Below are 20,679 nucleotides of genomic sequence, written 5' to 3' on the forward strand. Positions count from 1 at the left end.
AATACAGATGGCTAACAAACACATGAAAAGATGCTCAACATCACTCATTATCAGACAAATGCAAATCAGAACCACAATGAGGTACCATCTCACACCAGTCAGAATGGCTGCTATCAAAAAGTATACAAATAATAAATGCTGAAGAGGGTGTGGAGAAAAGGGAACCCTCTTACACTGTTGGTGGGAATGCAAACTAGTACAGCCACTATGGAGAACAGTGTGAAGATTCCTTAAAAAACTGGAAATAGAACTGCCACACCACCCAGCAATCCCACTATTGGGCATACACACTGAGGAAACCAGAATTGAAAGAGATACATGTACCCCAATGTTCATCACAGTACTGTTTATAATAGCCAGGACATGGAAGCAACCTAGATGTCCATCAGCAGATGAATGGATAAAGCTGTGGTATATATACACAATGGAATACTACTCAGCTATTAAAAAAGAATTCATTTGAATCAGTTCTAATGAGATGGATGAAACTGGAGCCTATTATACACAGTGAAGTAAGTCAGAAAGAAAAACACCAGTACAGTATATTAACACATATATATGGAATTTATAAAGATGGTAATGATGACCCCATATGCAAGACACCAAAAGAGACACAGGTATAAAGAACAGACTTTTGGACTCTGGGAGAAGGCAAGAGTGGGATGATTTGAAAGAATAGCATTGAAACATGTATATAACTATATGTGAAATAGATCGCCAGTCCAGGTTCGATGCATGAGACAGGGCGCTCAGGGCCAGTGTACTGGGATGACCCTGAGGGATGAGATGGGAAGGGAGGTGGGAGGGGGGTTCAGGATGGGGGATACATGTATACCCATGGCTGATTCATGTCCATGTATAGCAAACCACTACAATATTGTAAAGTAATTAGCCTCCAGTTAAATAAATTAATTTTTAAAAACCCACTTTGTGAATCTCCTGTGAATCTTCTTGGAGTTCACTCCATTAGCAAAAGCCACATCCACAAGTCTCATAGATACAAACTCTTGTTTAATTGAGAGGATCTGTGAGATACATCTTTACTAAAGGGCATGTTGTATGACTGAAAGTACTCTGAAGCACCACCTTGACCTAACAAAGGATTTGATGGTCATATCGTTGGATTTATCTGTACACTGTTTTCCTGGCAGTACCCTGGATTTGATCTTTGTTCTGAAGCCATTCACGTGTCCTTTTGTCTTTACTACAGTTGCAGTGTAGCCCCTTTGGCAAATCATTTGCTAGAACTAGATCATCTGGTTCCCGTAAATGAATACCCTATGGCTTCCAATAGTGCAAAATATCTTTTTCTAAACTTCCAAATCTCCAGTATCATCACCATTTAAACTGATATCCTGAAGCTGTGCTGAGTGGGATAAAACCATTCCAGACATACAAGCATAATGGCACATGATTTATGTGTTGTGAGTAACATGAAACAGCTTTTTCTCTCTTCTTCCAACATTTGTTGACTACCAATTCTGAATCATATTGCTAGGTATACAAGGCAAATTAGACATGGGTCTCATGACTGAGCCATTTAGAGACATGATTTATATCCACAGAGTAGATATTTTTAAATTAAATCTTGACCTATGATGTCTAGTATGGCAGCCACTAGTCACAAGGCTATGTAAATTTAGATTAAAACTAAATGAAATTTTAAATATTATTCCCCAGTTGTACTAGCCATATTTCAAGTGCTTAATGATCACATGTGGCTAGTGGTTACCCTATTGTACAGCATAGATATAGAACATGTATATCATTGTAGAAAGTTCCATTGGACAGCAATAATCTAGGGGGAAAAAATAAGGTCTAATAAAGCTAAGCATTTATCCTTGTTTTACATATATTTCTCTGTCCTCTGGCATACTAAAAAGATTCAGATATCAAGGAGATACTACTTATTTCCTTATTAAATACTCTAATGTGCTTCATAATAAAGAATAATGGGAAATCATGGTTCTTCATAAGTTTTTGGATTATAGAACCTTATTAAATCAACTAAAAGTTAGCAACTTTTCCCCAGAAAGTATATTCATGTACCAGACAGTATGTCCAATTTCAAGAGGTTCATGGATTCCCTCAAAGCCCTTCCATTGATCCTCTAGGAGGCCAGAATCTACTTGCAAACTGAATTTGATTTTCCCATTGACTTTCAGCATACAATTGATGATGAAATTTATATTTACTATTAAATATGACTTCTGATAATAAAATTATATTTAGAATAAAGATGAGAAAACAAAAATTTCTGACAAAACATTAAGAATATATAGCTATCATCAAAATAAGTTAAAAAAATAAACCCAACCCTTTGAACTGAAACTTTAACACAGAACCAGCAAATCTGTCAACTCGCATCATGTGTCACAGTCAATAAAGGAATATGCTTTAGCAGATTGGCCACTTCTTCCATTGGTCTTGAAGGCTCCCTGTATTCCCCACTGTCACAATGAAAAAAATTTTAGGGTGATGAGCACTCTAGCAGCCTTTTAAATCTAAATTCCTGGTGTAATTCTAAAACGTATAATAGATATTTCTTAAAAATGGGTTTCTTGACTTGATGATATTAACTACCTAACAGGCCAGGAAGACCCTTCTTTGAACTTCGGAAAAAAGGAGTGACTAGTTCTTTGCAAATCTGTTAATTTAGATGAAGTTTCTGCAAGAAGAGCAGAATTATAAATGGAATTGGCTCCAGGTATGGCTAAGGGACAGAATCTGACATAGCACCGAGTTTCTGATTTCTGAGTCAGTGTAGAATTTGTATTTGTGTGGAAGAAGCACTGAAGCATTTTTTCCAAAGAGTGATCATCTGAACCGTACGAGGACTTAATAATAGTTGCCATAATAAAACCTCAATTAACCAGAATTCTAAAGGGGACAGCCTTTTGTAAATAAAGAAGAGTTTGCTAGGCAACCTTCCTCTCTCTTTCCCTGCCAACCTCTCTCTCTCTCTTTATTCCTTTCTATTTTAACCCAGTGGAAAATCATTTTCTAATATGTGTGAATCTCCTTTGCTATTTTAGTAAGCTTTAGTATGATCTTCTGAACATAATTAGTCAGGGGGCTTCCCTGATAGCTCAGTTGGTAAAGAATCTGCCTGAAATGCAGGAGACCCTGGTTTGATTCCTGGGTCAGGAAGATCCACTGGAGAAGGGATAGGCTACCCACTCCAGTATTCTTGGGCTTCCCTTGTGGCTCAGCTGGTAAAGAATCCACCTGCAATGTGGGAGACCTGGGTTTGATCCCTGGGTTGGGAAGATCCCCTGGAGAAGGGAAAGGCTACCCACTCAAGTATTCTGGCCTGGAGAATTCCATGGACTATATAGTCCATGGGGTTGCAAAGAGTTGGATACAACTAAGTGACTTTCACTTTGATCTTACTATATCCTTCATGACAACCATTTTGTAGACTGGTCATCGTTTTTTATAGAAGTTGATATATGAGTTTAGGCTGAATATAAACTGGGAATTTGGGGGAATAGCCATTTATTTTGTTTTCTCTGATCTCTTATCAATAATAGGCATTAAATTCCTTGTTCATTTGTGAATCAGTTTGGATGCATTCAGCTTGCAAGTAACAAACAGTGCTATTCATAGCAGTTTAAATTGAAAGGGCATTTAGTATTGACCTAGCAAAAAGTAGGGAATGGCAACCTACTCAAGTATTCTTGTTTAGAAAATCTCATGGACAGAGGAGCCTGGCGTGCTACAGTCTATGGGATTGCAAAGAGTTGGATACACCTGAGCGACTAAACAACAACAAACACGAAGTATGGAGGTAAGATGTCTAGAGTTGATTTAATAGGCCAATATAGTCATCACAGACCCCAGATTCTTTTTATCCTTCCACTGTAGCATCCTCAACTGAAAATCTTTAGTCCTGAGACATCTTACCTCATGGTTACAAAGTGGCTGCTATAGCTTTAGGTATTTATCCTTACACAATCACTCCCAAAGAAGGAAAAGAGAAATGAGGGCAAAATAATCTTCTCTCTGTCCACTTCTCTCTTTTATGGGAGAAAGTCTTTCCCATAAACCTTGTTCTCCTTAAGCAGGCTTCTTTGTGGTTGTCATCTGCCAGTGCTAGCTTTCATGCCTATCTCTGCAACATTTATTGGCAAAGAGGAATTTCTGCTTTATAGTCATCATGGTTCAAGGTAGAAAGAGATTAATTAGTGGGTTGTAATCTAAATGGGGCTTCCCAGGTGGCACTGTAGTAAAGAATTTGCCTGCCAGTGCAGGGGACACAGGAGAAGCAAGTTTTATCCCTGGGTCAGGAAGATCCCCTGGAGGAGGACATGGCAACCCACTAGAGTATTCTTGCCTGGGAAATCCAATGGACAGAGAAGCCTGGCGGGCTACAGTCCATGGGGTCACAAAGAGTTGGACAGGACTGAGCATGTATGCACAGTCTAAATGGAGGTGGATGTACCATTATAAGTGAGTTACTAATCAAAGTAATCTCTGCCAGAATTCTGAATTGAGATCTGAACTGTCTGCCTTGCGGTCTCTAAGTAAAATCAGTAGTGAGAATGCCTGGTTTTGGGTTTGAGTAGCTATCCAAAGAAACCAATGAACAGAAGAGCTGCTTTACTGTGCCAAGGAGACTGCTTTCTTGTGGGTGATGATGCAGACCATCCTTATATCTCCTTTTGGCTCATTATAAAGACTTGTCTCATGGTGTAACCTAGAGGGCTCCTTTCTCTAGGCAAACATCTACCACTTTTCAAATGACACCAGAGTTGAGCTTGTCATCTGAAATTGAATGTGTGGTTTAACAATACATGTGGTTTATCCCTGACACCCCTGGAGGCAGGGTCAAGGCTCACTGTGGGAGTTATGTGTGCAGGTGAAGGCAAATGGAGAAAACTTAGAACCCAGAGTAAAAAAGTCCAGTTTCTGGCAGTTGGCCCTGAACTTGTTTGTGTAGCTGTCCTTTTAGATGTATAATAAGGCTTTGGAGTGTGAGGACTTGCAGAAGTGTGAGAGGTGGTGCTAGTGGTAAAGAACCCGCCTGCCAGTGCAGAAGACATGAGATATGGGTTCAGTCCCTGGGTTGGGAAGATCCCTGGAGAAGAGAATGGCAACGCAACTCCAATATTCTTGCCTGGAGAATCCCATGGACAGAGGAGCCTGGCGGTCGGTCTATGATTCATAAGGTTGCAAAGAGTCAGACACAACTGAAGCCATTCAGCACGAAATTAATCATACATATTGGATCCCACAGTCCACCATTTTTTGTCTTTAAGAGTTATCATATATATACATGCATATATATATATATAAACATTTTACATAATATGCTCAATGAAGAAAACATGATAGAAAAAAAAAAAGGATGGAAATTTTCATTCTAATTCTACTGCCCCAACATGGAGGTTTATGGTGTATTCTTTCAGCCCCCTTTCCCATTTCTCCCATTTCTTTCTTTTCTCCTTCCTTTTCTCTCTCCCTCTCTTCCTTTTAAAACATGGCAAAATATTTCAAATATAAGCAAAGTATTCACCATCTATATTCAACTGATGTTAATATTTTCCCACATTGACTTCAGCTATTTTATAAGAACTGAGACATCAGTGGCTCCTCATGTATGCATTTGGCTTCCTTCTCCTTCCTTCCTGCCCAGAGGAAGCCATTAATATAAAGTTGATGTATATCTTTTCAATCCATTTTAGCACACATCTCTAGAAAATATATTCTGCATTTAAAAATTTTGTATACTTAATTTCACGCTGTATTTATCATGCAACTTGCTTTTTTTTTTTTTACTATACATTGTTTTGAGATTTCATCTTGTTTTGTGTAGATCAAGTTCACTTATTTGAACTTTTACGGCTTCTTATCGTATGAATAATACACCTCCATCTATTTCTAGGAATGGTTGTATACATCTGTTTTTACTAATGGCAATGCTGCAGGGAACCTTCTAGCACATGGCTACTCCTGCTTTATGCCAAAATTCCTGAGGCGGATGTCCAGAAATGGAAGGGCTGATTTGAAGGATAGTTTCAAATGAAGTGCAAAGTTTTTCCAGCCTACTTGTACAATTGTATTTCTACTAATGGAACTTGAGAGTGTCTGTTTCATGATAGCCTTGACAGTTAAATTGTCGCCAATCTCCTGAGTATAAATTGGTATCTTGATATATATATTATCCCGAATACCAGTAAGCTTGAAGATTTTTTTATATTAACATTCTATGGTATTTGCTTCAAATTCAGGTCATTGTTTTTTCTACAAAACTTCTAATCATTTTTGTCATTTTTTCCCATTGGACTATCTTCTTTATATATCCTGGATAATAATTCTGCATTATATACATTCCAAATATTTTTTCCCAGACTGGGTGTTGTCTTTAAACTTTATTTATGTATCTTTTATTGCATAGGAGTTTTATATTTTTGTGTAGTGAAATGTAGCCATATTTTTCTTTATGGGTTATGACTTGTGAGTTTTGTTTGATAGCTTTTCCTACCTCATGTTCATGCAGATATTCCTCATTTTCCTCAAATTTTTGGCTTTCAAATTTAGGTCTTTAAACTGTCTGGAAATTAATTTTGGTTTGGCGTAAGATAGGATTCTTAGTTTTTGTTTTCCTTTGTATATGATTTATAGCCAATTAATCTCAGCATATTTATTGACCTTTCCCCTACTTTATCATATTACAAATTTGACATAGGTATGTGTCATATAACAAATTTAACATATGTATGTGACATATAAAATATGTGACATATTCTATATGATATATATAGAATATATGATGTCATTATATATATATATATTATATATATACACATATGTGTATGCTAAGTCACCTCAGTTGTGTCTGAGTCTGTGCAACCCTAATGGACTGTAGCCCACCAGGCTCCTCTGTCCATGGGGATTCTCCAGGCAAGAATACTGGACTGGGTTGCTGTGCCCTCTTCCAAGGGATTTTCCTGACCACGGATCAAACCTGCATTGGCAGGCAGGTTCTTTACCACTAGCGCCACCTGGAAAGCCATATATATATGTGTGTGTGTGTCTTCAGTTTCATACTTCATCCTGTATATAGTTTGCAGTATCTGCTTTCCTGCTTAGTTATATTTCACACATATTTTCCAGACTTGATTAGTGGCTATAAAATAGTTTGTTGATATAATTTGCTCATGCCCCTATTGTTAGATGTTTAATTTTTCACTATATTAAACAACATGTGATGACTCTGTCTTAGAATGCTGCTGTCCTGGTAAAATGGAGCTGTGCACCCTAGGTGCCCTATCTCTCCAGTAGGTCTCAGTCCTGTCTCATCTCTATGGAGGGTCCCTTCTTTGAGTTAACACATCTCCAGTTGATTCTCCGTGAGTGTTTTTGTGATGGTCATGGAGATGCATTGATCAGATGTGCCTTCAAAAGGACTGATTGTCTCAGCTGGGGGTAATGCTGTTCTCAGACACCCGTCAGCTTTCTGTTCCTTAAGAGCTTGCCTCAGCTGTTGAGAGTGCTTCACCCAAGTTCATGTCCTCGAGGTGGGCCATATCCAATGGTGGATGGAAATTGGGATAGAAGGGTCCAGCCATTTTAGTCCAACATCAGAAGCTGTCAGGCTTTCCCAGTGGCTCAGTGGTAAAGAAACCGCCTGCAATGCGGGAGCCACAGGAGACGTGGGTACGATCCCTGGGTTGGGAAGATTCCCTAGAGGAGGGCACGGCAACCCACTCCAGTATTCTTGCCTGAAGAATCCCATGGACAGAGGAACCTGGAGGGCTACAGTCCATGGGGTTGCAAACAGTTGGACACAGCTGAAGCGACTTAGCATGCATGCATGCACAGAAGCTGTCACTGGGCTGGCTTTTAAGCTTGACTTCTCCCTCTTTCCAAACATACTTCCTTCTTATCCCTTTCAGAGATAAGGATCCCTAATAAACACTGCATGTACTAAACTCCATCTTGTAAGGTATTATACCTCCCAAAGAGCCCAACCTGTGGCAGCTGTCTTTTCTGCTTAGAGTCAGGAATCAGTCCAGATCCTCTTACTGCCTAGATAGATTATATAGAGGCCAGGGTGACTTGGAAAGAGGGAACTGCTCTTAATATGAGACATATCTCACAATGCTGAGAAATGTGCCATATGGAGTTGGAGAATTCACCAGTTCTGGAGGACTTCCAGTTCAACTCTGATTCTGGGGGAAGGGGGCAGGGTAGGAGGGGAGGGACAGTAAGTTCTTAAAAGCTTCTGATCTGTTCAAAACATATTTTGGAAACTACACTTCTTTGCATTAAGTGAATAATAAATAGAATTTATTTTCCATTATGAAAGTAACATATGTTTATAATGGAACATTTAGAAGAGAAGAAAGAAGAGCATCCAGTGATCAAAGACTCTTTTCCATGCATTGTTTATTTTGAATTTGTTTTACATTATTATAAATCATTGCCATTTATATAATTTTGTTACAGCACATTTTTCACTTAATAAGCCTTTTCTATTTTATTTAACCCTTTATAAACATTTTAATGACTACATTATATTATATCCAGTAAATGTACTTTGGTTTATTTAACCATAATATTGACTGTTTGGTCAGTTTTTATAGTCTTTTTCTATTTTAAATGATGTTGCAAAGAAATCTTTGTAAATTCTTTTAATTTTTTAAAATTGGAGTGTAGTTGATTTACAGTGTTGTGTTAGTTTCAGGTATACAACAAATGCAAATTCTTTTTCTATATTTAATATTATTTCTTTGGGATAGATTCCCAGAAGGGGAATCACTGGATCAAGGGATTTGAATATAGGCTTCTAATTCATTGCTAGATTGCTTTCCTGAAGAGTTTCGTGTTCAGTTTTTGATATGGAATAAGGACCAGTTTATGTAATTTTATACGTGTCTGGGTGGTCAGAGACCAGGTAAAGAAACCTGAAGCAGAACTGGCCTTCTCCCGTTGGGAAAGTCCTTTCCAAATGGACATGGTCTGGCCTTCATCACTTTTAATTTCGACTCACCATCTCTCATCCAGGATACAAGAAGAGCAGGACCATTACTCAATTCTCTTTTCCTGTTTGGAGCTTTGAATAAACTCATAAAAGAGAATGTTCTTACCTATGATGGTTGCAGTCCCTGCTGGTAAATGTGTGATCAGGATGTTGCTAATTCAACAGTCACTGATCAGAAGAGAAAGGCGAGAGGGAGAGATCGCTAAATTCGAGATTATTGCTTTGAAGTTTGGGGCCTGGTGCTGCTCTAAAGGTTAAGAATCACCATTCACTGGAATTCAACAGTTAACATTTGAAAAATGATTCAGTTCCAACTTCCAAGTGAGTTTAAAGTTTTAAATTAAACACAGACTTTCTTTCTCTCTGAGGTTGTGGTTTTCAAGGGTAGCAGGACTCATCAAGAAATTTGACTTTAGCCATGCCTGGGTGAGAGGTTTCGAACAAACATCCATGTCATCAATTTCAGCCCTCATTTCCTACAAATAGACTAAGGCAGCTTTGAACTAAGACATTTGATTTGCCTCCTTATCCTCCACCCAAGTTTGTTTCACAAGATGGACTTATTTTCAGATTATTTTTATAAATAAAATAGCACCCAGTTCTTTTAATAAACACCCAGTTCTACCAGGTTTTCTTTGACTGCTGGAGAAACTCTGGGCTGTGCCTGAGTCACACACATTTTACTGTGTCTCTGCTGGCATGAGATTCATATTCATTGGCGTCTTCTCAGAGTGAAGTTGACTTGCTCTCAATCCAGAGTCCAGAATTCCAGTGGACACATGGTGATTCCCAAACCATTGGAGGCTCATTTTGATGGGCTCTGGCAATCTCAGTCCAGCTGGGTTCACTCTGAGCGGTCCCCTGTCCCTTTGTGAATGGCCACAGAAGCTTTCATTCTTGCTCTGCGTTCTAATAGCCCCTCTTGCATGGACTGTGCCAAAGCAGTGCTTCAAAATATTCGTCCATATCATGTGGCTTTTCTTGCTGCAGTTTCTGTTCTTTTTTATTGTAGGATCTGGAGATTCACCGCTAGAAGATGATGAAGTCGTGTATTCAGACGCTAAATATAAAGGTGAATGCTTTGCTTATGTGCTAATGAAGACCTGCTGATGCCAGGAGAACTTTCCCTCTTGCCCTGCAGAACCGATTATAATAAAGTGACCAGACAACACATTTTCACTTGTAATTGCCTGTCCAGAAAAGAAAATGTTTAAAAAGTAACATGCATATGCTCCCATTTGAAAGAAAATACAGAAAAAAATGAAAGAAAACTAAAAGCATTTGAAAATCTCTGAAGTGCTACCCTTCAGCACCCCAGTGGTCATTTTATTCTCATCAATTTCTTTACTATCCTTACTTCTGCAAAGCCAAGCTCTAGCTGATGAAAGTGAAAATCAAGCCCTGAGTTCTACCTAATTCATACATTACAGCCAGACTCATCCTGAGTAAACCTTCCAAGGTCAAATCTGGACCCAGTGCTGCTAATGTACTGAGATGAATGGGGAATGAGAAAACTTGATTTTCATAAGCTCATTTCATTGTGCTCTTTCTGAGTGTGGCTTGGCTCCTGAAATGATGAGTAAAGTGTGTTGACCAATGAAACTTTAATGATAAAGAACTCCACCTCTACACATTTTCAGCAATCCACCCCTTCCAGCAGGTATAAAAAGCCTAATCAAGAACCTTCTATGCAGGCTCAGGTAAGTATGTCCATAAATATTTTCTACTGTTGAGTTGTTTCTCTGAAACTTAAGGAGTCCTGAGAAAAGTGAAGGTAAATTTAGATTATTCCTTGCTGAATCCAGTTCCTTTTACATTTGAGAAATAATTTGAATAAAATGGCTTTTTGTCCAGGAAATTTGTCTATATTTTGGCAAGAGCACTCCCCTGATCTGTCATGATGTATCTGACTTACAGGAAGATCAGGGTAGTACTGGCCATTCTTTGGTTGGAGAAAGTCCTTCAGTTGTTTTCTACACAAGTGAACAACCTTTCTAACATAGTGACTGGTACCTATGTCCAGGTGTGTTTCCCACCATATTCCATGTTTGCTTATGACCTGTGAGTACAAATACTCATTCATATCCATAGCTCCTATATTATTGCCTCAGGAATTAACCAATCAAGCAAAACACAGACTTGTTAATGAGTTGTTTGGAGTAAGGTGGTTTTCCTATTTGTAACACTTAATTGATTGAGAGTTTAAAAAATCTTTCTAAAACACATGCATGCCCACGTGACCCTTCACATGTACAAGAGGCATTGTGTAGTGCCCTTGGATCGTTGTTCCTAGTGTTCATCCTCCCTTCACAGCGTTGGACGTATGGAAGGTAGACCAGATGGCCAAAATATGTGCCTGCCCTAGAGTTCACCTAAAATGTTTAAGAATATATACTTCTTAGGGAATTGTTTTCATTGTCAGTTATTTTTAAATTCTAAAACTTAGAGGCAAACCATTATTCACCAGGGGATTAGTTGTAGATCCTCAGGCCCCTACACAGTGTCTGGCACAGAGTATGTACTCAGTGGTTTTGGAATTAAATTTATGATATAAATCATAATTTATAAAAGAAAGAAGATGTGAAATGTAACCAACACTTAATGTGGCAACCCTTGCTTTTGCTTCTTTTACCTGGAATGCCATTCTGTCTTCACACTAATGGAGGGGGGAGGAAGACATGTAGAGATATGATGTTGTTACTTATTTACAGATGAAGGAACCGCAGATTAGAGAGGGGAGCTGACTTGCCCAGACTCACACAGTTAGCAAACATTATGTTTGGGTCTAAACTCCAGATGTTTTAGCTCAACATCCAGAGTTTACCAGTGGTTCCTCAGTCTGCTACATGATACTGCTTACCCCCAGGAACTCCACAATGGCCCAGGGAGATGAAAAGCTTTCCAGAAGAATCAATTTTAGGTTTCTTCCTAAATAAACTGTCTTAATTGAAGCAGCATAAGAGCGTCCTTTATGTAAATTTCTATTTTAAACATTTTGCTAATTCACTTTTTTAAACAATTATTTTTTAAATTATTTTTAAAAATTAATTTTTATTGGAGCATAGTTAATTTACGATGTTTATTTGTTTTCTGCTGTGCAGCAAAGTGAATCATTTAAGACACACGTACTTCATGGTATTTGCGTGCACTTCAAATTCAAGTCACTCAGTGACTTTTTCATTCCTGTCACTGCAGGGCTGTTAAAATGTCAAAATACCTTCCAAAGATTTGTCTTGGGAAGTAATCCAAAAGAAATTCCTTTTGAAAAAAAATAAAAACAAGATTCTTTCCCCTACATGTTGACAACAGCACAGCTTTTGGATAGGTAGCCAGCACTGTTTCTTAGCTGTGTGAAGGGTCAGAATATCTTAATTTTAAAAAAAAAGAAAACTGCTAATGGCCTGGTTGTACTGAAATCTGTGAATTTGTGATACATGTATCTGCCCATCATTCTGTAATGTACCTGCTAGCCTTAAATATTTGTCCTGGGCACGGTTGTGGAAAAGACAACTATAATATGTGTGCTAAACATTGTGGGTCTGCTACCTGACATTAGTTTATTCTAAGACCCTGTATTTCCTAACCTCACATCAAAGTCCAGAGGCTGGAGGATGTGAGTGTTTTCAACACTCGAGTGAAAAATGAGTAGAGAATTGGATGCCCTTCCAGGTTGTAAATCTGTGGAATTACGATTGGGACCCATAATGTAAAACAGATTTGCCTTTAGCTGGAAGGATTACAAGAGACTACCCAAAGTTATCAGTCAGAAGGAGTAAGGAGGTAGGCATGGGTGTGAGATGGGTAGGAGGGCAGAGAGGCATAATTTGAATTTGAATCATACAACTGCAAAGCTAGATGGGACTTTTTTTGGACATTTTCAAACTGGTATAAAATTTGATCAGAATAAAAATAAACATCATACTGGGTTGCCCAAAAAGTTTGTTCAAGTTTTTCTGTACCATCTTAGGGAAAAACCCAAATGAATGTTCTGTCCAATGCAATAGATGGGACTTTTAAAATAATTTCATCAGATTCTTTACTTGTGTAGGTTAGGAACCTGAGTCCCTGAAAAGTGTTTTCAATTACTAGGAGATGATCGAGTTCTATAATATGAGCCCAGTCCTCTTGACTTTGCCCAGTAGCCACCATATGGTACTAGCTCACCATTTTCATCGCCTCCCTCTGGGTCTCCCGTATTCTTCTCACCTCATCACCCTTCTGCCCCGATGGGGATTTCATTTGCTCTCTCTGGAGCCCAGTTCTCAGTCCAGGATTTCAGCTTGGCCTGTGAGATGGTGACAAAAGGGCAGTGAAGGGGACCAGTTGGCAGGAGAAGAGGCTGGAACTAGAGAAGCATAGAAGCGTGGCAGTCCAGAAGGGGAACTTAGAGGAAGTGAGGTAGTGGGGGAGTTAGGGATAGAGGACGGGGAAAAGAGGACAAAGACAGAGGTAAGGCCACAGATGACTTTTAAGATCTAACACTGTGGAAGTCCTTTGTGGACTATACAAAGTGCTTCTTTGAGCTTTAAAACACTAAGTACATTTTGGAGTTTGCTTGTGGGTGGTCTTTCTTATTACAGTTGGAAAAGAAAGGCAGAAATAGAGGGGAGGGAGAAATATACATCACTTCTAGTAGTCATAGAAACCAATAGGTTCTAAGTCTTGGAGTGGTAGGCATCTATGGATTTTTTCAGAATTTATTGTAAGGACATCTGATTATAGAAGAAATATCCACAGCTTGGCAGTACTAAGCAAACATACCCCCAAAGGCTTCTCATTTACCTGTGACCTTGAAATCTCTTAACTTCGTGGCTTACCAGGAGCCATCATCAAAGAAAGAACTGAAACATTTAAAATCGGTTCAAAAATTATACTTAGAAGAAAATACTGGAGATAGTCTGCTGTTTTGTACTTCACTTCAGGGTCAGATTTTTCTCATTTTAAAATGTTAGCACATACAGACTGGATGTGTAAACCCCAGAGGAAGGAAACTTCATTCCAGAAAGGGCTAGAGGCCTGGTGTAAGCTCCTGCAAGTCTGTATCCACATGGTCAAACTTAATCAGCTCTAGACTAAGCCTGGGACAACACTTCTCCCCAGGAAGTCCAGGAAATACTGCTTGAGTCTCTACCTTAGCACCCATTTGCAGCTCCCTGCAAAGCATAATATGATGAAAATATTAGCCAAAGGCGATGTCAAAGCACATAAGTTTTAAAAAGAGGAAAACAGTCTATGCACGAGACCTGGACAGGAAGGACTGTTGGTTTTCATGGTTGAGAAGCAGCCAGAAACACAAGTCAAATAGGGAGTTTCCTGCATGGCCACATGATGGCGCATAAACCTCACTGACAGCGCAGGTGCTGGGGGGGAAGTGAGGAGCGTGGCAGCTGCAGGGAGGGGACACCTGTTCAGGGTGTGGAGAACCTGACAGACTGGAGGGAGCTGTCTCTGGTCCCCATTGATGTGTAGTGGGCACTGTGGGAACTTTCCAGGAGCTAGTCTTGTCCTGCTAATTTTATGGCTCTCAGCGAGCACCTACTAAAGGCCCAGGGAGAGGTTCTAAAGAATGTGTCGCCCTAAGCTGTACTCTAGGCAACTGTGAGACCGAGATCAAAACACCCTGGAACTTTGCTATTGGAGAAGGGTGTCATCTCTTACCTGAAGGGGGCTTAACTGCAGCCATCTGAAAAGGGAGGTTGCTTCCCAGTGGTGAGTCCCTGTTCTGTGACTTTAAACCCAAATTATATCCTGTGGCAAAACCCTGGAAATTGTTGCTGTATCCACACTCATTAAGATGGGATTACGTTGTTTTTACAGTGACTATGATACAAACTTGGAAAAAAAATCTAAATTGACCAATTATTAACTCCCTGCCATCATATATGTATGGTTGAGGTTAGAGTTCACAATGGTAATAGTTGCTCTCAAGAGAATTCTGTCTCTAGTCAAGGGAAATATTCAAAAGAACAAGCATTCATTGAGCATTTACTATGTGGTAGGCACTGTGCTAGTTGCTTACTATGCATTTTTTTCAGTCCTTATAAGAGTCCTATGACATAGTTACAAGTATTCACTCAGAGAGGTTAAGTAATTTGTCCAATATCACACAGCCACCAATGGAGGAACCTGGACCCATACTCAGATATATCTGACACCTAGTCCCGTGATAGCCTCCCCACCCAGAGATACCTTATAAGACACGGGGCACTATTTGGAGGTCCAACTTCTGGAATGCAGCCAGTCAGGGACTTCAAGACTGAAAAAGACACATTTTCTGAAGATGTCATTTTCTGTTTCTCCTTTTCCTTTGTTTCTGCCCCCTGTAGACATCCCGTGGTGCTCCCCCATCAAGGTGAAGTACGGGGATGTGTACTGCAGGGCCCCTCAAGGAGGATACTACCAAACAACCCTGGGAACCAGGTGTGACATCCGCTGCCAGAAGGGCTATGAGCTGCAGGGCTCTCCCCAGGTGATCTGCCAGTCAAACAAACGGTGGTCGGACAAAGTCATCTGCAAGCGTGAGTAGCCTGGCCCCATGTGGGAGACCCCAGGGCCAATCAGGGCCAAAGTTTTTGTTTTGTTTATTTGTTTTAAATATTTTTTTTTTAATGTGACCATTTTTGTTGTTGTTATTTGGCTTTTTAGTTATTTGGTTTTATTTGGCTGTGTTGCAGTATGTGAGATCTAGTTCCCTGACTAGATTTAGTTCCCAGGGATTGAACCTGGGCCTCCTGCATTGGAAGCATGGAGTCTTAGCCTCTGGACCACCAGGGAAGACCCTGATGGTGGACCATTTTTAAAGTCTTTACTGAATTTGCTTCAGTATTGCTTCTGTTTTCTGTTTTGTTTTGTTTTGTTTTGTTTTTGCCCCAAGACATGTGGGATCTTGGCTCCCGACCCAGGGACTGAACCTGCACCCCTTGCATTGGAAGGTGAAGTCTCAACCCCTGGACCACAAGGGAAGTCCTGGGGCCTAAGTTCTTTTGCTCTGAGATCAAGGATTTTTACTGAATGTTTTGTGGGCTGTGATGAGAAAAACTCCTTTGTGAGCAGAAGCCAATGTGTTCTTAAGATGTGGCAGAAGTAAGATGACACATTTCAGACAGAGGGGTGTGATTGGCTGTTTGGAAAGGGGGAGAGAACAGAGGTTTGTTTTGTACTATATTATGTCCATTTAATGAGTGCTGGACCCTGGAAAGGTGTTGGGGATTGAGAAACAAGACACATTCTACCATCAGGGGTCATCTGCTATCAGGGCTCTCACGGAATAGCATCAGAGATGGCGGGCAGAGGACTAAACCACAGTATAAGTGCAAGAATGGTGCTCTGGCCCACCTCCAAGCTCCTGCTTTATGGGAGGCAGATGGTGACTGCAGCCATGAAATTAAAAGACTCTTAAAAAAAAAAAAAAGACTCTTGCTCCTCTGAGGAAAAGCTATGACCAACCTAGACAACATATTAAAAAGCAGAGACATTAATTTGCTGACAAAGGTCTGTCTAGTCAAAGGTATGGTTTTTCCAGTAGTCATGCATGGATGTGAGGGTTGGACTAGAAAGAAAGCTGAGCGCCAAAGAATTGATGCTTTTGAACTGTGGTGCTGGAGAAGACTCTTGAGAGTCCCTTGGACTGCAAGGAGATCAAACCAGTCAATACTAAAGAAAATAAATTGTGAATACTCACTTGAAGGACTGATGCTGAAGCTCCAATACTTTGGCCACCTGATGCTAAGAGCCAACTCATTAGAAACAACTCTGATGCTGGGAAAGATTGAAGGCAGGAGAAGGGGAGGACAGAGGATGAGAGTTGGATGGCATCACCGACTTGATGGACATGAGTTTGAACAAGCTCTGGGAGTTGGTGAAGGACAGGGAAGCCTGGCATGTTCCAGTCCATGGGGTCACAAAGAGTTGGACACAACTAAGTGACTGAACAACAACAAATCAGTAAGCAAATGGAAAAAGAAAACACTACAAAACAGGGCAAAAATCAAAACCAGGTGCAACATAAAAGAGAAAATGCAAATGGCCGAGGAACCAGGGAAGAAAAGATTTGCCTCACTAGTGTCAATGAAAATAATCAATAAACAATCTATAATAGAATAGAAGAGAGTTTTGTCTGAGCCAAACTGAGGACTCTGTGGTGACCCAAGGATGAAAGAGCAGATAAAACCAAGGAGGGCCTTGGAATGCAGGAATGGAAAAACCAGACCCTTAGCGTCCTTCTCTCGCCTGTGTTGTAATTATTAACAGATTTCAGGTCCTCCTGAGCAGTATAACCTGTCTTCCCTCCCACCCCATAGGGAGATGGTATTTGCCTTACTCTTCCCCCACCCAGTATATATGCCTCATCCAATCAGCAAATGACCCACAAGACCCTATCCCACTCCTTGTATCCTGGGTATGAAAGTGGACTAAGTTCCCCTGTTCAACATCGGTTCTCCCTTGAGTTGGCCCACTGTTCTGTCAGCATCTCCCACCCTAATAAATTTTATTTCCCTCTCAAAAAAAAAAAAAATTGTCCTCTGCCCTGGACTACTGGTAGTAGAGAGAAGTGCTCCTCCAAGAGGTAGAACTTAGGGAGGCAGGGAAGAATTACCCACTGAATGATGCTCATTCCCTGAAAGGCACCAGGCCTCAGGGGAGAAGCCTGTAAGCGCATTTCAGCGGCTGACTTTGAGCTTCCTGAAAAGTTCTATCTCACTTGGGAAACTGCACATTGCACAGCATGGTTGAAGCACATTTCAGGTGCCATTGCTTTTCCAGATCACTGTCATGAATGGAGCACTTGGGTACCAAGCGTTTCACATACATGCAGTTTTTGCAACAACACTGTTGAGATGGGTGCCTTTAACTATTGGGGAAACTGGGGTTGGGCTGCAGCCATGTGATCCAGTCTGTGTAGACGACTATACCGTCTGGGTGACTATCCTGGACAGTGTGTGCTTCTCTCAGGTGTCCTGGATGCCCTGCTGCCAGTTGCTCTTCATGACTTGTACCGTTGATTGACCTTCCTCTGAGGAAGAAGAGGCTCTGCTCCTTCAGACCACTGTTTTCTCCATCCTAACAGGGAGAGCATCCCCCATGGGCAGCCTCTAGCTGCCCAGTACTGCTGACGGGTAAAGGATTCTGAAAGCCCAGCTACCACGCCTGGAGGCAGGGCAGACTCAGGTGTCAATCATGCTCCAGGGCTCCCCTGCGAGATCAGGCTGAGGCTCACCTGGCCTGAGATACCACCTTGCCCCCCTTCCTCCTCTCCCCGTCCTGCCTCCCCCACCCTTCACTGGTCTCCCCTGGAAGCACAATCTTACTCCAGATTGGAGTTTGGAGCAGAAAAAGGTTTATTGCAGGACAAAACAAGGAGAATCAGTGGCTCGAGCCCAAGCTCACCCCGCCTCCCAACTGCCCGAAGGGTTTTAGCACAGCCTGTTTAAAGGCCAGGTGTGTGTGTGGAGGGGTTGTGGGTCTCAGAGTACATGAAAAGTTCATGCACAGTTCTTTTATTGGTTGATGGTGAGGAAACAGGGTGGTTAACATTGTAGGCGCCAGGGGTCTGGGGTCATCATATAGTTCACTGCGCCCACTTGGTGGTGGTTTTAGCATTTGAAAAACTCAGGGAGTGTGCATCAGATACTATTATTTGGGTCTTCAGAGAGAAGTTAGCATGGAGGATATGGGAAGAGGTCTGCCTCCCCAAAGGCCCCATGGCGTCCTGCTTGGTGACACCATCCATCTTTCCTCAGACTTCTGTCTGCTTTATTTCAGTTAACTTCCCCCTATGCTTTCAGTTTCTGGACTCTGAAACTCCATGACAAAAACTAAGACATGCTGAATCTCTGGTTTTCTCTTTTTCAGAAAAGCGATGTCCTACCCTTGCCATGCCAGTGAATGGAGGGTTTAAGTGCATCGACGGTGCCTACTTTAACTCCCAGTGTGAGTACTATTGCTCGCCAGGATACACGCTGAAAGGGGAGCAGACAGTCAGGTGTATGGACAACAAGGCCTGGAGCGGCCAACCAGCCACCTGTGTTGGTAAGAAAATATCACCAGTCCTCAGGAGGCACCTACTTCGGGAGGAGCGAGGGGTGTCCATACAGTGGATTTAAAATTTTTATTTATGTATCTATCTCCACCCAGTCTTAGTTGCAGCATGAAGGATCCCTAAATTACTGCATGCAAACTCTTAGTTGCAGCACGTGGGATCTAGTTCCCCGATCATGGATGGAACCTGGGCCCCCTGTATTGGGAGCACAGAAACTTAGCCACTGGACCACTGGGGAAGTCCCCATAAAGTGGATTTTTAAAGGAAATACCTGTGTTCCATGTGTAAAGCCAAAGGCCCAGTTTTGCTTTCCGTGGTTCTCTTCATCCCTATTTCTCTGGCTCAGCACAGATCTAGCCTCAGTCTCTTTGCTTGAGTTGACTTCACAGTTCATGGCTTTCCCATGACTTGTCTCTCTCTTGGATTGCGATCGAGGCAACTGGAGGCTAGCAGAGAGAGGTGCAGGGAAATCCTGCTATTTTAGTTCTGGGATGTGCCCTGTAGCATTGAGCAGAGTTGTTGACATTTGGCCGAATGGTCCTGCGGGGAGCAGCTCTGTGTCTTGCTGCCCACAGACATAGTTCCTTTGTTAGCAACTCTGGGAATCAGCAAATGCTCAGTGTGCTAAACTGGCAGGGATTTGGCTGTCTTACCTGACTCTGGATTTGTTGGCAGTAGCTCTTAGTTGTGGTTTGGGGGAGCCTTGGCCGCAGCCTCGCTGGAACTCTTTTTTTTTTTTTTTAATTGATTATTTTTGGCTGCAGTGGGTCTTCGTTGCCTCTCTCTGGTTTTTCTCTAGTTGCGGTGAGCAAGGGCTACTCTTGGTTGACAGTGTGTGGGCTTCTGCTGTTGCAGAGCACAGGCTCTAGGGCTCACATACTTTGATAGTTGCAGTGTGTGGGCTCAGTTGTGGCATACGGGCTTAGTTACTCTGTGGCATGTGGAGTCTTCCTGGTTCAGGGCTCGAACCTGTGTCCCCTGCATTAGTAGGCAGATTGCTATCCACTGTGCCACCAGGGAAGTCCTCGCTGGAACTCTTTACACAAGCAAATTCAGGGCCCCACCCCAGACCTGCTGAATCACAAACTCTGGGCACGGGCCCAGCACTTGGCACTTTAAGGAGCCTTCTAGGGTGTTCAGAAGAGCTTAAAGAGAGAGCCACTGATCTAAGACAGTGCTTCTCCAGCTTGGGGATGACCTGGGAACCTTGGTAAAAATGTAGCTTTTGCTTCAGGAGATCTGGGGCAGATTCTGGGGTTCTCCTAGACCCCGCTCTAGACAAGGTTTCTGAATCTTGGAACAATGGATATCTGGTGTCCAATAATTATTTGTCATGGGGTCCTGTCCTTTGCACTCTAGAATGCTTAGAGCCTTGGCTTTTACCTGCTAAATGCCAATGACATCTTTCCCCAGCTCCCACGTGTGACAACCAAAAATGTCTTCAGACATTGTCCAGTATCCTCTGGAGGGAGGAGAAGAGGGAGGAGAAAAATCACCCCTCCTTTGAGAATCACCCATCTCTGAGCAGTGGATACCCACCCTGGCTACTTACTAGAATCACCTGAGTATCTTTTAGAACCTAGCCATGCCTTGATCCTGGGGCTTCCCCAGTAGCTCAGCGGTAAAGAATCCACCTGCAATGAAGGAGACC

At 41.5% G+C, this 20,679-nt stretch overlaps 1 protein-coding gene across 2 annotated transcripts in view; it reads left to right on the forward strand.

The window, feature by feature from the left end:
* Positions 1-20,679, forward strand: part of SRPX (sushi repeat containing protein X-linked) — a 149,908-nt gene that overhangs the window by 51,185 nt on the left and 78,044 nt on the right. The window contains exons 2-4 of one of the 2 annotated variants that reach the window (XM_040266315.1): positions 10,002-10,061; positions 15,316-15,507; positions 18,842-19,018. In XM_040266315.1, the coding sequence (XP_040122249.1) occupies positions 10,002-10,061; positions 15,316-15,507; positions 18,842-19,018 (429 nt within the window). The remainder of the gene's footprint in view (positions 1-10,001; positions 10,062-15,315; positions 15,508-18,841; positions 19,019-20,679) is intronic. The other variant, XM_040266316.1, reaches the window with a different exon arrangement.

Source organism: Oryx dammah, unplaced genomic scaffold (genome assembly GCF_014754425.2).
Source record: "Oryx dammah isolate SB20612 unplaced genomic scaffold, SCBI_Odam_1.1 HiC_scaffold_23, whole genome shotgun sequence".
Taxonomy (NCBI): domain Eukaryota; kingdom Metazoa; phylum Chordata; class Mammalia; order Artiodactyla; family Bovidae; genus Oryx; species Oryx dammah.